The sequence below is a fragment of the Alosa sapidissima genome, chromosome 6 (genome assembly GCF_018492685.1).
Source record: "Alosa sapidissima isolate fAloSap1 chromosome 6, fAloSap1.pri, whole genome shotgun sequence".
Lineage (NCBI taxonomy): Eukaryota > Metazoa > Chordata > Actinopteri > Clupeiformes > Clupeidae > Alosa > Alosa sapidissima.
In genome coordinates, this window is record NC_055962.1 from 24,750,906 (window position 1) to 24,770,107 (window position 19,202).

Genomic DNA, 19,202 nt, shown 5'->3' on the forward strand with positions numbered 1-19,202 from the left:
GAAGAAAAAAGAAAAGGGTGCCCTCCATCAGCGACAACTCAGGCGTTTGAATTCCAACGTTGGCAGAACATATTTCACACGTGGGAGGACTGTTCTGCCTGGTGTAATCTGTTATTTACCCTATTTTGTCCTAAGACTCACGAGAGGATTTTGCACTGATGCCAACCCACGCCGAGGGAAATATTTAAAAGGAGAGAAAATCTCAAATAGAGAGACCTTTATCGGAATGTAACGCAGATCAGGCCCAAAGCCATATTAGATATTTGTGATGACTATCAAATATAGTTGTTAATAGAGGCTTAAAGTCATGGCACAGAATACTAAACCCCCTAAATACTAAAAAATTTGACACAAATCTTAGCTTCACCAGCCAAGTTGAAAAGGGTAATTTTGGTCTAATTCTCTGTCAATAAAACTTTAACAATATGTCAGTTTAGTAGCCTATTGAATTATTGAAGTTTTATATAACTTGTGCCACATATACAGAAAACAGACAAATTAATTGGGCTTTTGGTATATGTACACATTATACATGTTATGTTATGATGCCCAACATATATTTTTCTTTCCTTGAGGTAACAGTCCCATACTATAGTATTCATTAGTACGATATTACATCACATTATGACTGAGTATGCTGAGGATGAGTTATTTAAAAAGAAAAGGTTTCTGTAACTCTCTATGTATAAACGATCTGGTACCCGATAGTTAATAAGCCAGTATAATGTAGATGGACCTGCCTTTGGAAAAGTGTCGAGGCAGACAGACCTAAAGCAGGAACAGAGCATATCACAGTTCTGTTTGCTCTGTTCAGCTGTCCAAAGTTTCGGTAGAATAGCAGGGAACTGAGAACCACTGCCAAGCCGCTTTTCTGCCTATGGTAAAACCCCAAATAACCACTCACAAACCCTTAATGCTCTCTATCAAGTCCATATATCCATTCTGTACCGCAATACTATTTTAATGAGGTTCAGAGGAGATATGAAACACACACACACACACAAAAAATGCTGTGGGCATTGTCCACATGCTATGGTCTGATTTCACTCACTCTGATGCATAATGTCTTCAGTGTGGTATCATCTTACTTCATGCTTGATTGGTTGATAGGTTCCAGATACAGTATATTTTTGAAATTTCCACCCAAAAAATATTAATGTGGGAAATAAGCACTTGAGCGTAAGTGTGGGCTTGTTCACCTTTACGACAACCTCTTGTGTGTGTGTGTGTGGTTGGGGGAAGGGGGATTGGGGGTTGTGCTAATTTTTTTAAATGGTAATTTGCAGGGTGAAATTTGGTGGAATTTTTGAATGAATTCATAGGACCATTTGAATGCAGCTGCTGCCAAAGCTGGTCTCACAGCAAGGGGAAGCACCATATTGCTCAGTGAACCATGAAGAGAGACAGAGACAGAGAGCTGCAATGAGCAGCCATGGTTTATCAAATACTCTTTATTGTAGTATACAGAAGAGAGTTGATCCCTTCATTATGGGTCTATAATCTTCATTTTGCGTCTATTTGAAAGATTTAATAGTCCATTTATGATAAAGGCTGTTGAACCTTTTCTAAGCCAAAGTGGGTTCATCCAAGAAAACAAACATTTTATCAGGTACCAAGCTACTGTCTTAATGTATATAATTAAGCTTTACCCCCTGATTGCTGGAGGAGTCTGAACTGAACTTTGATTTTTAAAAAGTCAGGTGTTTTTCTGATGTTGCCATGTTAATGACTGGGTTCAGCATTGAAAGGGCCATTAAAAGGAGAAGTCATACTCAATCATAAACCTGCACAACTTTGCACTCCAGATCATACAAAAATGTATTATTCAGCCCCTCACCATGAGTTCTCATGCAAAGTTTCCACTGACCATGTGACTTCCAGTCTGGTGTCACTTACACTGTGTTTATCAGAAACCACATCAGACACAGCTAATTGGGCAGGACCGACTCTCACAAATAGTAGAGCGCTCAAGAGAAAGTCTGTGGCAAAGACAACAAGTGTGTGTGTGTGAAAGAGAGAGAGAGAGGAGAGAGAGGGAGAGAGAGAGAGAGAAGAAAAAGAAAGGAAAACAGGCATTGCTCATTTACAAAACAGTGATCAGCGCAACGCTCACTTCATCACCTCCAGTGTACATATTTGGAACACACACACACAGCACACAAACAGAGAGCCACTACGCACACAGAAAGCAGAAGTCAAAAGAGGAAAGCCGGGGTTTTTTTCTCAGCAACGAGGCTGGCATGGCACAGGGCTCTGACAGTAACGACACCAGCTACACCAGGTCCCCTTCACCGGGCAGCACACGGGTAAGCGGCTGGTCTCTTTGCTCTGTTCCAAGTTGGTAGCTTTAATAACATTCTGTGCACTATTCGGGTTCAGTGTTTTTATCGATTTAAAACATGCTGAAGTACCCAGAGAGACACATATCTCATATTTGTCAAAAGAATGAATGGTGACAATATGTTTTTCTTATTAGTCACCATAGTGAAATGCAGAGAGGAAAGACATGTGCAGTTAGCTGCCCAGTATATTTAACATTATTTTGTGTTCCAGCTTTACAAGTAATGATATTTTTTCTTCTTCTGAGTAGTAGCCACAGTTTTCCATTGAACTTAATGTGGTCAAGATGACATGTTGAATGATAGCAGGTTGAGGTTTTAGCCCTACCAGAGTTTATTTAGCTCCCAAAGGCACTTCTTATAAGTCCCATTCAATAAAGCATGGAGTGCATTGATTGGAGTCCCTATCTTCACCCTGAATTCATGTTTTATCATGCATTTACCAAACTTAGCACCTTATCTATGAGAACTTTGTGATAATTGACATTTCAATACAGAAACTAACCTCGGTTGCACTTCTTGATTCAGTTATGGTCTAAACTGGGAAACAAACTCTCCCCTCAAATGTTTGAAACAGTGTGTTGCCTCCCTCAGTCACTTCAGGCGACATGAAGGAGTTTATTGGTAGACCAACAACAGAGTTTATCTGTGAGCTGTTGCATGGTGACTGATTCAATGTGATACACCCTGTTTCAGGTCATTGAAACACCATTGTATGTGGTTTCAGAATAACTAAACCCTTAGCTTCAACTTGAACCAACTTACTTGTAGTGCATAGAGAGGTCTATGTACTATCTTTATGGCATATGCACAGGAGGTAATTAGTAATACGATCCTCAAAGTGCTGGGAAATTAAATTAATACATTTCTAAAATATGTGTGGAGTCTGTCTGTGAGGCCCAGCAACTAATGCAAATCTGTAAGGCACAGTAAGCTATGCTGTTGGTTTGTCTACCTTAATGACACAAAACTCAATGAGAACTGAAGCTGAATACCTGGGCAGTTCATCATTGGCATGAGACAAAAGCACAGCCCAGCAGCCTCTTCCTCCTCTGTGCTTTTGTTATCTATCATACTGAGAATACAGAGGGAATTTCATCTGACCCATGTTTTGTGGATGCAGGTCCATCATCTATACAGTTTACGAGAAAAACCTCAGGCTGTTTCTAATGTTGTTCATCTTTCACAATCAAGTCTTAACAGCAATATAGTTTGCATCAAAGAATGTCTGCATCGTTGATGTTGTTTCTTAATCTAGGAAATCTAGGCAAGAACTGGCTACACCATCCTCATATGACATTGCTTGAAGTAATGTTCTTAAAATCCTATAATTCTTCTTGTCCAGCAACCATTGGCCAGGGAGAGCTATGAAGCGTCCAGTAGAGTGTGGAGAATGTGTATGTGTGTGTGTTCTTGTGTCATTGTATGTGTGACATGAATCTGTAATGGTGTGCATGTGTGACATGTGTGTCCGTGTCCGACTTCACAGGGCTCCCAGGACGACATGAGAAAGGTGATGAGGAGGGAGAAAAATCGCATCGCCGCTCAGAAGAGCAGGCTACGACAGACCCAAAAGGCAGACAGTTTGCATTTGGTAAGCGACTCATCCCCTCGTCCCCCCAAGCATGGTTTCTCTGGAAGCGTTGTGCGGGATAACCAAAAAAAGTTCCACTGCCCTTCTGGATGCCATGCCATATTCAATGGTCTAATTTTTGGTTGAAAGGTCAAATGTGACACATGGTGATATTATCACAGGCATGATTCAGGGATTACAGTTAATAAAGTGTGCGTTGGAAAACAATCTAAACACTGACTACACCGTAATATGGGATGGATAGTGTGGGATATTGGCCAGGGTGAAAGCTGAACATGGGTGAATTAAATCAATATATCATAAATGTAGAGTGTAAGAGAAAAGTATCCTTTACATTTACAAAATGTGAAGCTAATGTAGCTGGCATTGTGAATAGTATTGTTGAAAAGATTTGAAAATGTTCAAAAATATTTAGAGCTTCAATGCAGACATTCAAGAATACAAAACGATCGTTCAGTTGCAGTACAGTTTGCAGGGAGTGGTATGTAAGGGGAGAATCAGTTAGTCACCTGGCATCTGTGCAGACACGGCAAGTGATAACTGCCTGGATACAAGTCTATTATATTTACATGGTGAAGACTTGACCATGTGGCGATGTGTCATGGCTTCTGTTGCATTTCACACCCAGGATGTGGTCCGTGCCATCTCTGCCTCTCAATTTGGCATTAATTATCATGTGTGGGTGCTTTGCCGGTCACCTCCAAATGAAAAAAAAAAAAACAGAATTCTGCACAGTGGATGACTGATTCAACAGACTTTCTGCAAAATGTTTGGCACTGGTTTTGCTCAGAGCTCTCTCCTCTCCTGTTCTCGTTGATTCACGAAGGCCAACACGTGATAGGTAGCTTGTTGAAGACGAAAGCAGTCAGTTTCATTTTAACCTCTCTACATTCATTGACTGCAGTGTGAAAGGGGTGTTTTTTACCTTTCACTCTTCGAAGGGGAAGGAGAGATCATATCCGTTGACACCGAAGGCATGCTTTGGTTAACTTTATGGTTGCTGACACGGGGGGGTTATATTGTTAACATAATTATCTTTAGAAGGTACCATGTTTTGGAGAAAGCTATAGCTTCACATTCAGCAGTAAAGATTGCATCATAAATACATGTGCTTCCCCATTCAAATGAAAGTGGAAATGAAATGATACCTTCAGTGACATAAGTGTTATATATGTTCTCATTTAAATTCTCCACAGCAAGTTGGATTGTCACACTTAATATATATCTTTATATTTATGTGTTTTTTATACGTATACTTTGAAGTTTTACATTATTTATGTTAACCAGACAAAGGCTTAGGCTATACACACTTTTGCTTATGCAATTCTTGAAATGTCACTTTCTCGGAAATGTCGGTCCATTTCTCATCTATTTTAGCAGTTGTCATCCTGCATCATCCTGCTTGGCCAGGTCATTCAATGTCATCAGGTGTCACTAGGTTTTGATGGTATCTTTTGGAGTATTTTTTTGGAGTCCTCTTAATAACTTTATTACAGTCAACAGATACTCAAGAAGGACATTTTGTGACAAGAACTATTAAATATAGCTAGTGTTGATCATTATCAAAATCAGTTCAAATGTATTGTGGAAAACCATCTGTCAAGGCTGACATATTTACAAGATTTAAAAGATTTTAACTTCTGCATCTTCAGATTCACTGAGAAGTGTTGCATGTCTACAAACACTTGTGCAACCATTCTGTAGTTCTCTCTTTTTGATACTGATAGATAGCAGACTTTAATTACAGCTTCAGAAGCTGGTGTGCTCAGTGTAATTTGTGTGTGTGTGTGTGTGTCACCGTGTCATAGCCACACTTGATAAACAGGAAGCTGAAATTTCCCTCTCTGTGACATGTTTCCTGAGTTGTACTTTTTCAAGAGAATTGGTTTTCTGTCTCATTCTCTCTTCAGCGTAAACGAGGCCTCACTGTAGACTGTGGGCCGTGGGCGCGGGACGGGAGGTGCATGTAGTTCGTCATTTCTCGTAAAAGCTGAGCTGCAGTCGTGGGCCGTATTTGGCTTTGTGACGCGAATGTCGGGGCTTACCCAGGTCTATCTGTGACAGTAAGATTAGGGCCTGCACGTACCATTTCCCCAGGCTCCTATCGCACAAACACACGCAGGCCTTTTGCAGAAGTTCCCCCCACACAGCATTGTTTTTCCAACACCTTTGAGAACACAGCAAGGCTCCCTTAAATGCCACTAATGAATTTCTAATGAACTGATAGTTTCAGATTACAGTACATGAAACTTATGAATATGATGATGTACAGGCTAGTGCAGATAGTAAGATGAGATGAGGAGTTTCTGTGGTAAAACTGGTGCTAAAGTGGTAAAATTGAAGTCATTCCAATCAATCTTAACTAATCATTCCTTTCACATAGAATAGTAACTAGCTGAAAGAAAATCATTCTTCAATTATGCTATAAGGTACATAGGATCATTATTTGGGGACTTGTTCATTTTGTCCCCCCCCCCCCCCCCCCCCTCCCTTTTTACCATTTGCTAACCCAATATCTACACCTTTGTAGCAAAGCAAATGTGAAGGCAGATTATCTTTCCCATGACACATTTGAACCACCACACTTCACACAAACCAGGGCAGATGGACCAGGTTTGCTACTGGATTGGAAAGGTTATGACTACTTAACCTATTTATTGCTACCTTTCGGGCACATATAGGACAACAGTGATAACATTACAGGAATATTTTACTGCAGCAGGCATTTCACTTGCAAAAGGTACACTGATATAACAACAATACAATAAGGATTAATATATTATACCTTTGCTCTAATTACAAGATTTGTGTTTACAAACTTGGGGTGGTACAAAATAGCCTACTTGTACGGTTCAACGGCATTTTTACATATGGTCAACTACATATTCAGATTTTTCAGTAAATGTATCATAATTAATTTTTCAGGCTTTGCCTGTTCAATCAAGGGTCTGTATTTAGAGAGTGTCAGAAATCGCTAACCCTTTTTTCCGTCTGCATGCTTGTGTGTACACCAGGAGAGTGAGAACCTGGAAAAGGAGAACGCTGCCTTAAGAAAAGAAGTGAAGAGGCTTCGGGAGGAAGCAAAGTATCTGACTTCAGTCCTGAACAACCATGAACCCGTGTGCACTGGCCTCAGCTCGCCTTCATCCTCAGATCTGCTCTATAGTGCTCACCACGGAGGTTACCACCAGCACATTGCAGTGCAGCACTACCCACTCTGACCATGGGGTGGTGCAAACAAGTCATGAATGAAGTATCACCTTTTTGAGAAAAAGGTTAGGTTGGCGAGATTGAACTTTCACTTGGATGCAAAGAGGCTTTCACAGAGCCACCTAAGACATTGTTTTGGATCAGTGTCCGTCTCAAATTACTGGTTTCCACAACGTGACAGCTGATGAGTGTAACTAGTAGCCTAGCCTACTTCTGCAATTGAGAAAGCAAACCATGGTTTACAAGTTTTTACAACACAGAGAAACAAAGAGGTTCTCTTAATAGAAATGAATGTAAAAAAGTATTTTATGTATGAATATAACTTTGTATATTGGACAACTTTTACACCTCTAGTGCAATTATGATTAATGACAAAATACAATAACGCAAATAATGTCACTTGTCTCTGCGCATATAGCCTACTTTGGGTACCATTTGTGAAATAACTTGGCCCTTCAGTACTGAATGTAATGTTCCTTTTTTAGTCTTTGAAAAGATATCTGGTGTATCTCCTTTTTGCTGAGATTTTTAGTCCGCTATTCTAATCCACATTTCCAAATTCAGCTGTCTGTTCTGTGTGCACGCTAAGAGAAATAATGGCGTTCCTTCACGATCCTGTCCCTGTGAATGAGGGACAAACAATTGTGTCTCAAAACCGGACCACATAGACAATTCCAGCCAATCAGCACATTGCCTCAGAAGGACAGAAGGACGTCATTTGATTGGATCCACTCTGCATCAGAATGGTGGACTGTCCGTCTTCAATGATGAGCCCTTGCAATAAAGTAGGCTGTATTGTTAAATTAGCAAATTATTATTTAAAATGTTAATTTCTGTTTCAACTTTTCAACCCTTTTAAAGTTTTAATGTAAATTTGCATAGATGCATCCTGTTCCTTTCACAACCGTTGCTCTTACTATTCCATCTAAATAACTTAAGCCTATATTATTTTGAAAATGTTTGTGCTGTTGTTTATAAATGTAGGCTATCTTTGGAAAAGGTTTATTTTGTGGTGTACTTTTTGCTTCTTTGATTGTATGCAGAGCTATCCTTAGCAACACTCTGATTATGTAGACGTTGGAGGGAAAAGGGGCTTTAGTGACTGAATCCGATTATGATTTTGCAATTGTAATGCCACATACGGACTCTGGTAAATCCCTCATTAGGAAACGTTGGCCTGTAGAGGGCGCTCCAGTATCATGGTTCTAAATGATGACGTCCCAGCAAGTGAAGAGCCTGTTAAGAACTGCTGCCGTTTGCCTGGGTTTGCTGGTTTCTTTGATATATGGCATTGACAGTAAAGATATTGTGAAAATATCCTTGTGTTGGTTGCAATATTGCACATATCACCTTACTTAGGCCTATTGCATTATCCTACTGCCTTACTTACTGATTTTTTTTATCTTCATTCAGTAGAAACAGGAAATGCAAACAGATGAGCAGATATAAATTATACCCTAAATACTACCAATATATTAAGTATTTAGGCATATTAATAAACAGCAAAGCCATACATATAATAGACAATTAATATAAGAAATATCGGAATATATATCTGAATAGGATATAAAAAAATATGTACGCTTGTGAGATGACAGAACTTTACAAAAGGCTAGCTAAATAGATATCTTAAACTTATCAAGTAGACATTTGGCTATAGGGACTTGATTGTAGCCTAAGTGTAATTCAGAGAGGAGACAGGGCCTAACTACACTGGTGACATTTCATTGGGTGAAATGCACTGATCACATGAGGTGGTACCACCAACACATTGGTTACTTGTCATTTCGAACAAAGTAGGCTTTTGCCTGCTCCGCACTTGAAATTTGCCGTGGTTCATGGTCAGAGGTAGAAACGCAATTATTTCAATAACGCTCGATTTGATCGTTGACTTCCTAAACCAAAATGCGATAGCATGCGCCATATGATAAGGGTTAGAAGTTTTTCATTTACAAGTCCACTTGTCGAGCTAGCTATTAGCCATTGGCTAACCAACTTCTGCTTTTGCTGGCTCATGTGCCGACAGTGTGGTGTTTAAGTAGGCTGTCTTCGTCAACTTACCCGGGGACACTAAGGCATATACAAACTCAGGTCCAATGTCCACTTAAGGTACAATAAGGTAGGATATGGGTTTTTACATCTGGTAGATTTCTGTCACTGTCTCGACATTCTCCGAGGTGACTGGAAGAGAAGGTTAACTTAGCTAGCTAGACTACATAGCTCGCTAATGAATTGCACTAACCTCCAACAATTAACGTGAAGCCTTTACAGTGAACCTCCGGTAAATGTAATACACTACTACTGGAACTAGATATTGCCTACCTAAATAACGTTTACGTTTACATTTGACGTGACTGACTGCCATATTGTGGTCTGCTTCTTTTGACAGCTGAGTTAGCTTGTGAATACAAGGTCTCTTGTTCTACAGGAGTTTAAGGTAGCCTATCCCACATTCACTGTAAATTCACTCTGACAACATGAGCGGAGGCAAAGAATTGTCTGCTGGCGACATCAGTGACAAACAATATTTTGAAGTAGCTAAAGATTCGGAGAAAGACCCGCAGATTCATTTCATAGGTGGGCCACTGCCTTTAAATGACATTAATGTAAGCGCTGACAAGAGGCAGCCAGTCACACGTTTGTACAAGAAACGTTGGCTTATAGTGCTTTTATTTAGCTCTTATTCTCTCTGCAACTCGTACCAATGGATTCAGTACGGAATTATCAACAATATCTTCATGAAGTTCTATGGAGTCGATACATTCACCATAGACTGGATGTCTATGATATTCATGCTGACTTACATACCCTTTATATTCCCGGTTACCTGGCTACTCGACAAAAAGGGACTGAGGGTTATTGCGCTGATAGCCACGGCTATGAACTGCGTCGGGACATGGATAAAGGTGGCTAGCGCACGACCAGACCTGTTCGCGGTGACCTTTTTGGGTCAGTTCTGCTCATCATTTGCTCAAGTGTTCATTTTAGGAATGCCTTCGCGAATAGCATCGGTGTGGTTCAGCTCAGAGGAGGTTTCAACGGCGTGCTCAATTGGAGTGTTCGGAAACCAGGTAGGTCAATACGTCCATAATGCATGATGCCATTCTTATGTTGACCACATGGTCAGTAACCTGGGTAGGCCTACACATCACCAGGTGCCACATCACTACTGCGTAATTACGCATACATTTATCATAGCGTCGATTAGAACATGCAATGCTCATATGACTAATTTGATGAAAGTATGAATTATGCACATGTTTCTGATATCCAGTACAAACTGTGATGTACTTATAATGTTGCTATTTACACAACACTCTGTATTCATAAAAACAGTGCAATTCCTTGCCATCACAGTTGATTCAAGTGTTTGCCCTGTGAAATATAAAGTGTCAGCCTATCCCTTAATAGTAGAGGTTTAAATGAGGTTTGTATGAATGCATAATCTACACTGTCATTGTGAAAATGTGCATATTTACTCAGATTACACATTAACATCAGAGTCATTCCGTGTCTAATTAGACCGAATCTTGGAAAGTTATTGCAGCAGTCTCAGATATTGCTCAAAGTTTCCCAATGTAGAAAAAAATTCGGCCTTGATTTTTTTTTTTTTTTTTTTTTTTTTTTTTTTACACTGTCAAAACTGCCTGATATGCCATGTTTGGACATTAATATATTTAAGAGTAAAATCTTAGGCTGCGCAAATTTCATAGGATGGAAGGCAAACATGTTCTCAGCATGACTGGGCCATTACAAGTTTGTACTGCATGCCCACTGATTTTATACAAGACCCTATTCCTTACTATCTTCTTGCTCATTGTATTTTGGAGAACTCAGATAATGGCCCAACATTAGTGTATCTAAAGAAAGAAATAATTGTTTATATACCAAAATGGTTTGGTTCAGTGTTATTCTTTCTTATCTAGGGCCTTATAGAAAATCAATAAGCATGCCATACAAACATGTAATGTTTCAGTCATACCGAGAAAAGTCTTCTGTCCTACAAAGTTTGGGCTGGCTATGAATAATACTTTTCAAAATATGAATGCCCAAACATTGCTTCCCAGATAATGCTTTTTGTCAGGCTGTAAAACTAAATATCAAGTGCTGAAAAAAAAAACATTGGATTTGAACAGAACTTTTTCACAGGCCTTGGTTTAGGGGACCCATGATGAGAAAGGTTTTACTGATTTACTTTCTGATTTGACACAGAATGACCCATCAGTCCCTTCAGTCATCCTATAATCCTTATTGCTATGAATGTAATATGGAAAATGCAGACTTGTTAAGGCCTACCTACCTTAGAAGTAAGTGAAAATCCTTTTTGCTGAGTAGCTTTAACTTGTGACAGGAGACGCCTGCTGACCGAAACTTTCTGTGGACAGGGGCAGTGATCAGGTGCATTGTTGCCAGTTTCTTGAGAGAACACTCTAGTGCCAAGCTGCTGAGTTTGATGTTTGGCTCCCAATGGAAAAACCTGGGTGGCCATCGGTGCTTACTATTTTGCACAAACGGTGGACCGACTTTTGTGGTGTTCCGCTCAAAAACAGGGATACAATCCTTGCCCCGTTATATCATTAACTTGTCTAACTAAATCTGTGAAATGTAACTGTTAAACTACAAGCAACAAGGTCAGTAATGAGTCACATATGTGGACCGGACCGGACCATAGGATGTAAAAATGAAACTTACTAAATTACAGTTATTGCAACATTTACTTTAAAATCCCCCTCAGTTATCCATTGTGTAACGGTAATAGCCTACTAGATCAGGTGAGTCAGTGTACTAGATCAGGATCAGTGTAAATAAAGTGGCCTAAAGGCCTAGTGCCCCTCAACAGCTAAGATACTGTTTCTGGATAAACTAGATGTACCGCAGAGCGGTACAAAATATGACCGCCGCCCAGTCCAGCACATTTTTTCCACAAAAAGAAATCACGCTGAAAGGCCTATATGATTCTAACTGTCTCACTAAATTGCATTATCCACACTCAATTCTCACTGGTATCTGCTAGACAACAAGTACCAAAACATGATTAGTTCATAGATTCCACATGTAAAATTCATTTTATACAACCCCACCTCCATCTTGCCTGTTCATAATTCTGAGAAATTCTTGATTGTTTGTCCAGCGGGGGGGCTACAGATCAAAACGAAAAATGACGGTTCCATGCTATCCATGTGGGGGCCCACCAAGTTTTGTGTACCCCGGTCTTTCAGTGTCCCGGGAATCCTTGTTGGTGTACGTCACTAAATGTACACATAAATTATTTTATTGTAAGGCCCCCCATGCAGGGCTCTACAGTGCGCCCATTTCACTCGCACATGCGAGTAAAAATAATTGCGTGCGAGTGCAAAAAAATATTTAGGCGCACTGGTGCGAATGACTTCTAGCCAAGTCAATGTTGGTCTACATTGTCGAGTACTCAACATCGCGAAACATTACTGGTGCGAACCATAAAATCACGTCGCCAATATAGCATAAAACTCGCTAGTTGCTTCTATCAAATTTAAGGGTGCGTTGAAAAAGCGGAAAGTTAGACTAGCCAGCCAAGATGCAAAGTAGAACTAATTTCTTCAATCCACCGAATTCATCGGATATATGAGGAACAGGATGAGATTCTAAGAATGCAGTGAGAGAAGGAAAAGGTAACATGCCTTTTAGCCCAGTTGACATTGGCTGCAATATGCAAAATATAGCTGTAGCGAACAGGCACAAAAGTAGCCTCCCGTAATACTCCCGTTTTATTCAAAAGTAGAACGCTACAGACAACTCCAGGCTTCCATGCATGCTTGTTTGTTTTACACCGAATACAAGCTGAAGTGCAAAACGAAAGTAAGCATAGGCCTACCATCTGCCTACTGCCTCCATCAGTGCAGATATTTCAAATAAATATCATTGATTAGACTATGTTGGGTTTTGTTGAACAGAAAATTCACGGTTTTAGTAGTAGGCTAGTATTGTGCAGTATGCAGTCAGATAGGTCACCATGGGCATATTTGGATTAGCTATAGGTGGATTCACAAATAAATAAATTGGCCTAAGGACCTACATTTGGCAGGATAGCGTACTTCATACAGGCTATATGCAAATATGGCAATGCATTATATTATTTTACATTAACAAAATGTAGAAAAATAGGACGGACTGAAAATAAAGTAGGCACTGATGTTGAAGTTACATTATGTGTAAGTTAAGTACAGAACTGACTGTGCCCCCAGATTTTTGTCTGTGCTCCTAATTTTTTAACTTCGGCGCACAAGTGCTCCTGGAAAAGAATGTTAGTGTAGAGCCCTGCCCCCATGAACGAAAGCACACAAAACTTGGCATGCATTCGGAGGGTGTCATAATGATCCTACACTTTTAATTTTGTGCAGTTTTGACCTTGTCAGCCAGAGATATTGTGATGAAAACACCTAATTTTTTGCTTTTTAATTTTTAACTAGGTGGCGCTATACATGAAATAAGTGATAATGGGATGGGTTGACATGCCCCCTTAAGACCAACATGCATAAAAAAGGTGGACCTCCTAGGCCCTACGGTTCTCGAGATATTCACAGAAAACTGTCTCCGGCCACCTACAGGCCAGTTGGTGTATACAACCCCACATAGTAGTAACATAAATTAATTTATTGTGTGGCCCCCCCATGAACGGAATTCCACAAAACTTGGTGTGCATACAGAGGGTGTCATAATGATCCTACACTGACCTATGTTAGGTCACAGATACCTTCAATTACAACACCTCATTTTTACTTTTTTAGTGTTTAACTAGGTGGCGCTATACATGAAATGAGTGGTTATGGAATGGGTTGACATGGCCCCTTGTGATCAACATACAAAAAATCGAGATATTCACAGAAAACTGTGTCTGCCCTACCCTCCTTTCGGGGGGTCCAGTCCAGCGGGGGGGGCTACAGATCAAAACGAAAAACGATGGTTCCATGCTATCCATGTGGGGTTACATGCCCACCAAGTTTCGTGTACCCCGGTCTTTCAGTGTCCCGGGAATCATTGACGGAAATTTGGGCATGCGAAAAAGAAAAAAGAAAAAAAATCTGACTTAACCTATATGACCGCCGCTTTGCTGCGCGGCGGTCATAATGAGAAAACATTTGCATGATCCCCATTATCAGGCTGATGGCCTGTTTGCATCGTCCTCTTTTGTAATCATCTATACCGGACTCCGTTACCTTACCTACTCAGAAACCCGGAGACAGTTGCCTTGAGGAAGCCTGACAGGCACAATCCAGCACCAAGTGATAATAAATCATGCCTGAGAATAAATCTGAGAGAGCTTAGCCTTGGCCCAACAATAGGGAAGGGGTTATAAATACAGAGGGGGAAACTTTAGGATAAACAGTTGTCCATGACCAAAATGCATTGTAATTTTCTACAAGGCAAGCATTGAGTCATGGCTCTCTAGTATTGTTAGATTAAAACTGAGGTGAAACAGATCCGACGAACTGTCTTAGAAAAGTTGGAAGATCACTATGTGAACGAATATCAATGCTATCGACTGCTTGCATTTTATTCCATGATTAAGCTCTTGTCCTTGTCATGCTATGTGGAGGTTTGGTAAATGATGTCTAGCTCATAGGCATACGTCAATATGTCTGAATCTGTTCAGACAGTATGCTCAGTGTTCTTGTTCTTTTTGGTCAAGTCTGTGCTGTACAAAAGCGGCTGTATTGCGTTGGTCTACAGTAAATAGTCATCTCCTGATCTTGTGTCTCATGTTATGTTGACGTTTCTTTAACATAACTGTCAATATATCGCCTGTGCTACTGCTCTATATAAAATATATGCTTGGATTTAATGCCTGCATCTGTGCGATCATCGTAGCATTTACTCTCATTAACATGGGCTTTTGAATTGACTCTGATTTTCACACCAACAACCAGCAGGTGTTGTCAGAATCTCTTGGGATGGTCCTTAAGAAAACATCATCAGCAGAGTAAAAAAGTGCACCCGTGCACCCTGATAGATCAGCTAGGAATAGATGGAAGCAGTAGGAGAAAGTTCAGTGATGTCCTGTCCAGCCCTGTGTCACAGTAGGAGAAAGGTCAGTGAGGCCCTGTCTCACAGCTCATGTTTGATTGTCAAGATTGTATTGCAACATTGCAAGTCAAGACATATGGTACAGTTGGTGGGAGGGGTCTTGGTATTGGCGAGTGAGGGAGGTGCGAGTTCCAAGAAGATTTTGTGTCACATGACTTGGTGTGAGGTGATATATACTGGAACGTCTGGACAATTCACGCATACGGTTGAAAGTGATCAGGCATGAAAACTAGTGCTGCCAGAACGACCCGTGAGACCAGCTGCTTTTTTTTTCTCACCTCACACATTCTGAGGGAACACCCCCCCCTCCTCCCCTGACATCCTGTGACAGGAGCACCAGCCGAATCTGTGGCCAAACCGAAAGCGAAAGGCAATAGAAGAAGTTAAGGAAGAAAAGAGAACTGTTTGTTGTTGTCATATTGGTTATAAGGGTATAAACACTTGTGATCGGCTGCAAGCCTACGTAACTCCGGGCCCACCGATAACACTCTTAACACTCAATGCCTCAAAGCAATGAAGTAGTAAGCAGAAGCTCAGAGATGAGCAAGAGCTCAGCGGGTGTCCTCGAGCACAGCAGGGAGTTCTTTCCCACCAAGGCCAACAACAAGCTGCTGCCCACCGGCCCACTGGGCTCACCGCTGACCATGGAGGCTGGGGAACGTGTGGGTCTGGTGTCCAAGACAGAGACGCGCGTGTACTGGCACCGCTGGATAATGCTCTTCCTGTTCAGCGCTTACTCAGCCAGCAATGCCTTCATGTGGCTCCAGTACGGCATAGTCGGGAACATCTTCATTCGCTTCTACAGCATCGACAACATGGCCCTGGACTGGCTCTCCATGATCTACCTGCTTACCTACGTCCCACTCATTGTGCCAGTCATGTGGATGCTCGACAAACGCGGCATGCGGGACGTGGTCCTTACTGGGGCGGCCTTCAACTGCATCGGCGCCTGGGCGAAGGTTGGCAGCGCAGCGCCAGACCTGTTTCCCTTGACGTTTTTTGGGCAGTTTGTTTGCTCAGTGGGCACTGTGTTCATCCTGGGAATCCCACCTCGCTTGGCATCGGTGTGGTTTGGAGAGAATGAAGTTTCCACTGCCTGCTCCATTGGAGTGTTGGGTAATCAGGTGTGTTGTGTGTTTACCCTGGGTCTTAGTATATTTTGTCATGGCCATTGTATAGCTCTATTTTGCCTGCATGTGAGGGTGAGAGAGTATGCATGCCATAGGGTATGTTAGTGTGTGTGTGTGATGTTGTGTTGTGTGATGAAGGGATATGGAAGAAGAGACGTATATACAGTAATAGTACAGTCCTAGATTGTGTGTTTTACAAAAGGAATTGAGCACATATTAGTAACCCTTACATTTTCTTCTTTTAATTTGCTGGCTACGGCATGTTTTGAAAGAGTTCACCCATCTATGAAAACATTATTTTTACTTCATGCCTGTAGTAGACATAATTGGATTTACTTGTCTGTATTATGGGCTTGTGAGAGAGGCTCTGTTTCTATAGAGGCAAGGTGAATGATGACCACCCCTTTTCTGCAGCCGGTGTTAGATAGACAAGCAAACCTAATACAGGCTTTCACTGTCATGAGGTAAAATTTATTTGTTTGGTTTTTGGGTGAACTACTGTAGCCTATCACTTTAAGACTCTAAGTCGGGCAGTGTATCTTTGAGTTTATTGCGTTTACACTGGATAATATGTATTCTAGCTTGTTTGACTTCTTGCTGAAGCACTTTTGCTGAGAACAGTCCAGTTTATTTTGAGCCTAAAAGCTCAAAGTTCAGTAGAGCAGAGGGGAGAGTTCAAGCACTCCATGTGCCCTAAATACAACAGTTCAGCAGGTAATCCGTTTCTGACTGAGTCATTTTCATTTCGACCAAAAGCAGCTTTTTACTCTTACTGTGATGTGTACTCTCCTTTATAAATATGAGGAAACAGTCACACGAAGCAATATGATATGAGGACGGTATCATTGGTATGATAAGAGGATGATGTCACTGTGTTTGGAGACTAGTGCTTTTCCTGGGTCAGGCTTCTTGTTTTGACGTGTGCAATGAATGAACAGGAATAGAACCTGATCTTCAGTCTTCATTGCTCATGCATCCGTAAAGACATCAAGCCTATAGTATGTCCCTAGTAGATTATCCTAATGTTATTTTGTGTCCATTGAACAGCCCCCTACATTGTACTGATTCATTAAAAAAACATAAAAAAACAGGATTAAAATGGGAAAATATATCCATTGTTCTGAAGTAGATTCCACACTTGCTGATTAGAATGATTTTGCCTTGCTGATCTCTATAGCTATGTCTTAATGTGTACAGTTGAGATACACACTATCAGGTGACGTGATGAGGGGATGTTTGTGCATGACTTTTCTCTTGTGATGTTTTTTCATATTCTATTGATATTCTATTGATAAAAGTTCCCTGGTCATTGAAACACATGATCGAGCAGCAGGTCTATTGATCATTTTTAAGACGATAAGTCTAGTTATTTATGTGAAGTACAGTTCTAGAAAATAAGACTTCAACAACAATATCAGGATTTGTTTTAACCCTTTAATACTCAGTTGTGCAGGAAATCTCTCCAAGAATTTAAAAGTTCAAAAAGAAGCTTAGGAAGTTATATAGATTGCTAATAAACTTCTTGGATACAGCACAAAGGAGTTTTTAGGATCAATACAGTATGAGATTTTTTAGAACAATTAAGTGACTTTAAAAAATATAATACTCAACCAAGTGTATTTTCTTTGCCTCCCCTTTCGAATGCAATACTCAAATTACTTGAAAAAAAATTATATCCCAAGAAAAGTGGATTTTGAGGGGTACAGCTCCATAGACCTCCATGCATTCTGCACTCGTGGACGAGCGCCCTCATGTGGAACCACAGAAAGAACTGCAACCAGTTCAGAAACCGGAAGTTTTCCGAGAGTGGCAGTTCTCCCCTTATTAGACATTCTCTGGCGATACCCAGCTAGTTTGAATCTTGTGTGTACGTGTACATGAGTGGCCTCTTAAAAGTCATAGTTGAAACAAATTATGTAGAATAAACTGTTATTCTTTATAATTTACCACCTTGTGCAAACTCACCTGTTGCCCTCAGTTTGAGAAGGGTTTGTACGGCACTACCCATCCCATGGCAAGGTTACATGCTTGTGTCACTGGACCACAGGGCATGTTTCGCCCTCCACTGCCACGATGGCCCTGTGTGTTTGCTGTGTGTTGAGTCAATGAACGCCCAGTTCATAAATGACGATAACCTTCTCTGTTGGGGACTCGGGGAAAGAAGTTAATACGCCTACTCTCACAATCAGATTATGACATGTAGACGATTTAGGCCTGGGAAAGCTAAAGTCAGACATTAACAGCAAACAGTAACTTAAGAGTAGCTGACCTGTATTGATTCATTTGATGTATCTATTCAGCTATTCATTTGCAATCACCAGGGCTCACAGACAGTGATAACATGTCATTGTAATAAAAAAGTTCTACTCCGAGTTGGTCATTTCACAGTTTACACTGTAATGTAGTGGAACACATTTTTGTTTCGATAGACTTCTCCAGTGTAATGAACTGAGGCTTAATAGTTACACATCAGTTTATCTTAACTTGAGTCATAGCTTATCAGTATACATGTAAGATGGCCTGTGAACCATGATAACATGGCAAGCTCAGAAACTCATCCGTGTGCCTTCTGACCTTCTTCCTACAGCTTGGCATTGCCATTGGCTTCCTAGTTCCCCCTATCCTGGTGCCAAATGTGGACGACATGGACGAGTTGGCACACCACATTCGTGTGATGTTCTACATAACCGCTGGTGTGGCTACTCTGCTCTTTGTCCTGGTGGTCATTGGTATGCATTGCAAGACATGCTCACTGAGTTCATCTCATCTCATCTCAAAAGCTCATCTCATAACTCATAACAATTTGTTAATTGTGTTTGAATTGATGTCTGTTTGACTTTCTCCTGTCTCATATGTTTGCTGTGAAAA

General features: G+C 40.8%; 2 protein-coding genes across 10 annotated transcripts in view; both read left to right on the forward strand.

The window, feature by feature from the left end:
• Window positions 1–1,949: 1,949 nt before the first annotated feature.
• Window positions 1,950–8,460, forward strand: batf (basic leucine zipper transcription factor, ATF-like). Its single transcript, XM_042096429.1, has 3 exons — window positions 1,950–2,306; window positions 3,829–3,933; window positions 6,948–8,460. The coding sequence occupies exons 1-3, from the start codon at window positions 2,241–2,243 to the stop codon at window positions 7,152–7,154; spliced, it is 378 nt and encodes a 125-aa protein (XP_041952363.1). The 5' UTR covers window positions 1,950–2,240; the 3' UTR covers window positions 7,155–8,460.
• A 457-nt stretch (window positions 8,461–8,917) lies between these two features.
• LOC121712259 (feline leukemia virus subgroup C receptor-related protein 2-like) overlaps window positions 8,918–19,202 on the forward strand; it is a 40,802-nt gene continuing 30,517 nt past the window's right edge. For 6 of the 9 annotated variants that reach the window (XR_006032565.1, XM_042096393.1, XM_042096391.1 and 3 more), the window contains exons 1-2: window positions 15,402–16,328; window positions 18,922–19,063. Coding sequence is in view for 7 of the 9 variants with exons in the window: in XM_042096393.1 (XP_041952327.1) it covers window positions 15,705–16,328; window positions 18,922–19,063 (766 nt within the window). In the remaining 2 variants the exon portion in view is untranslated. Of the gene's footprint in view, window positions 10,215–15,400; window positions 16,329–18,921; window positions 19,064–19,202 lie in introns of those variants that run through there. The other 3 variants (XR_006032564.1, XM_042096389.1, XM_042096390.1) reach the window with 2 other exon arrangements.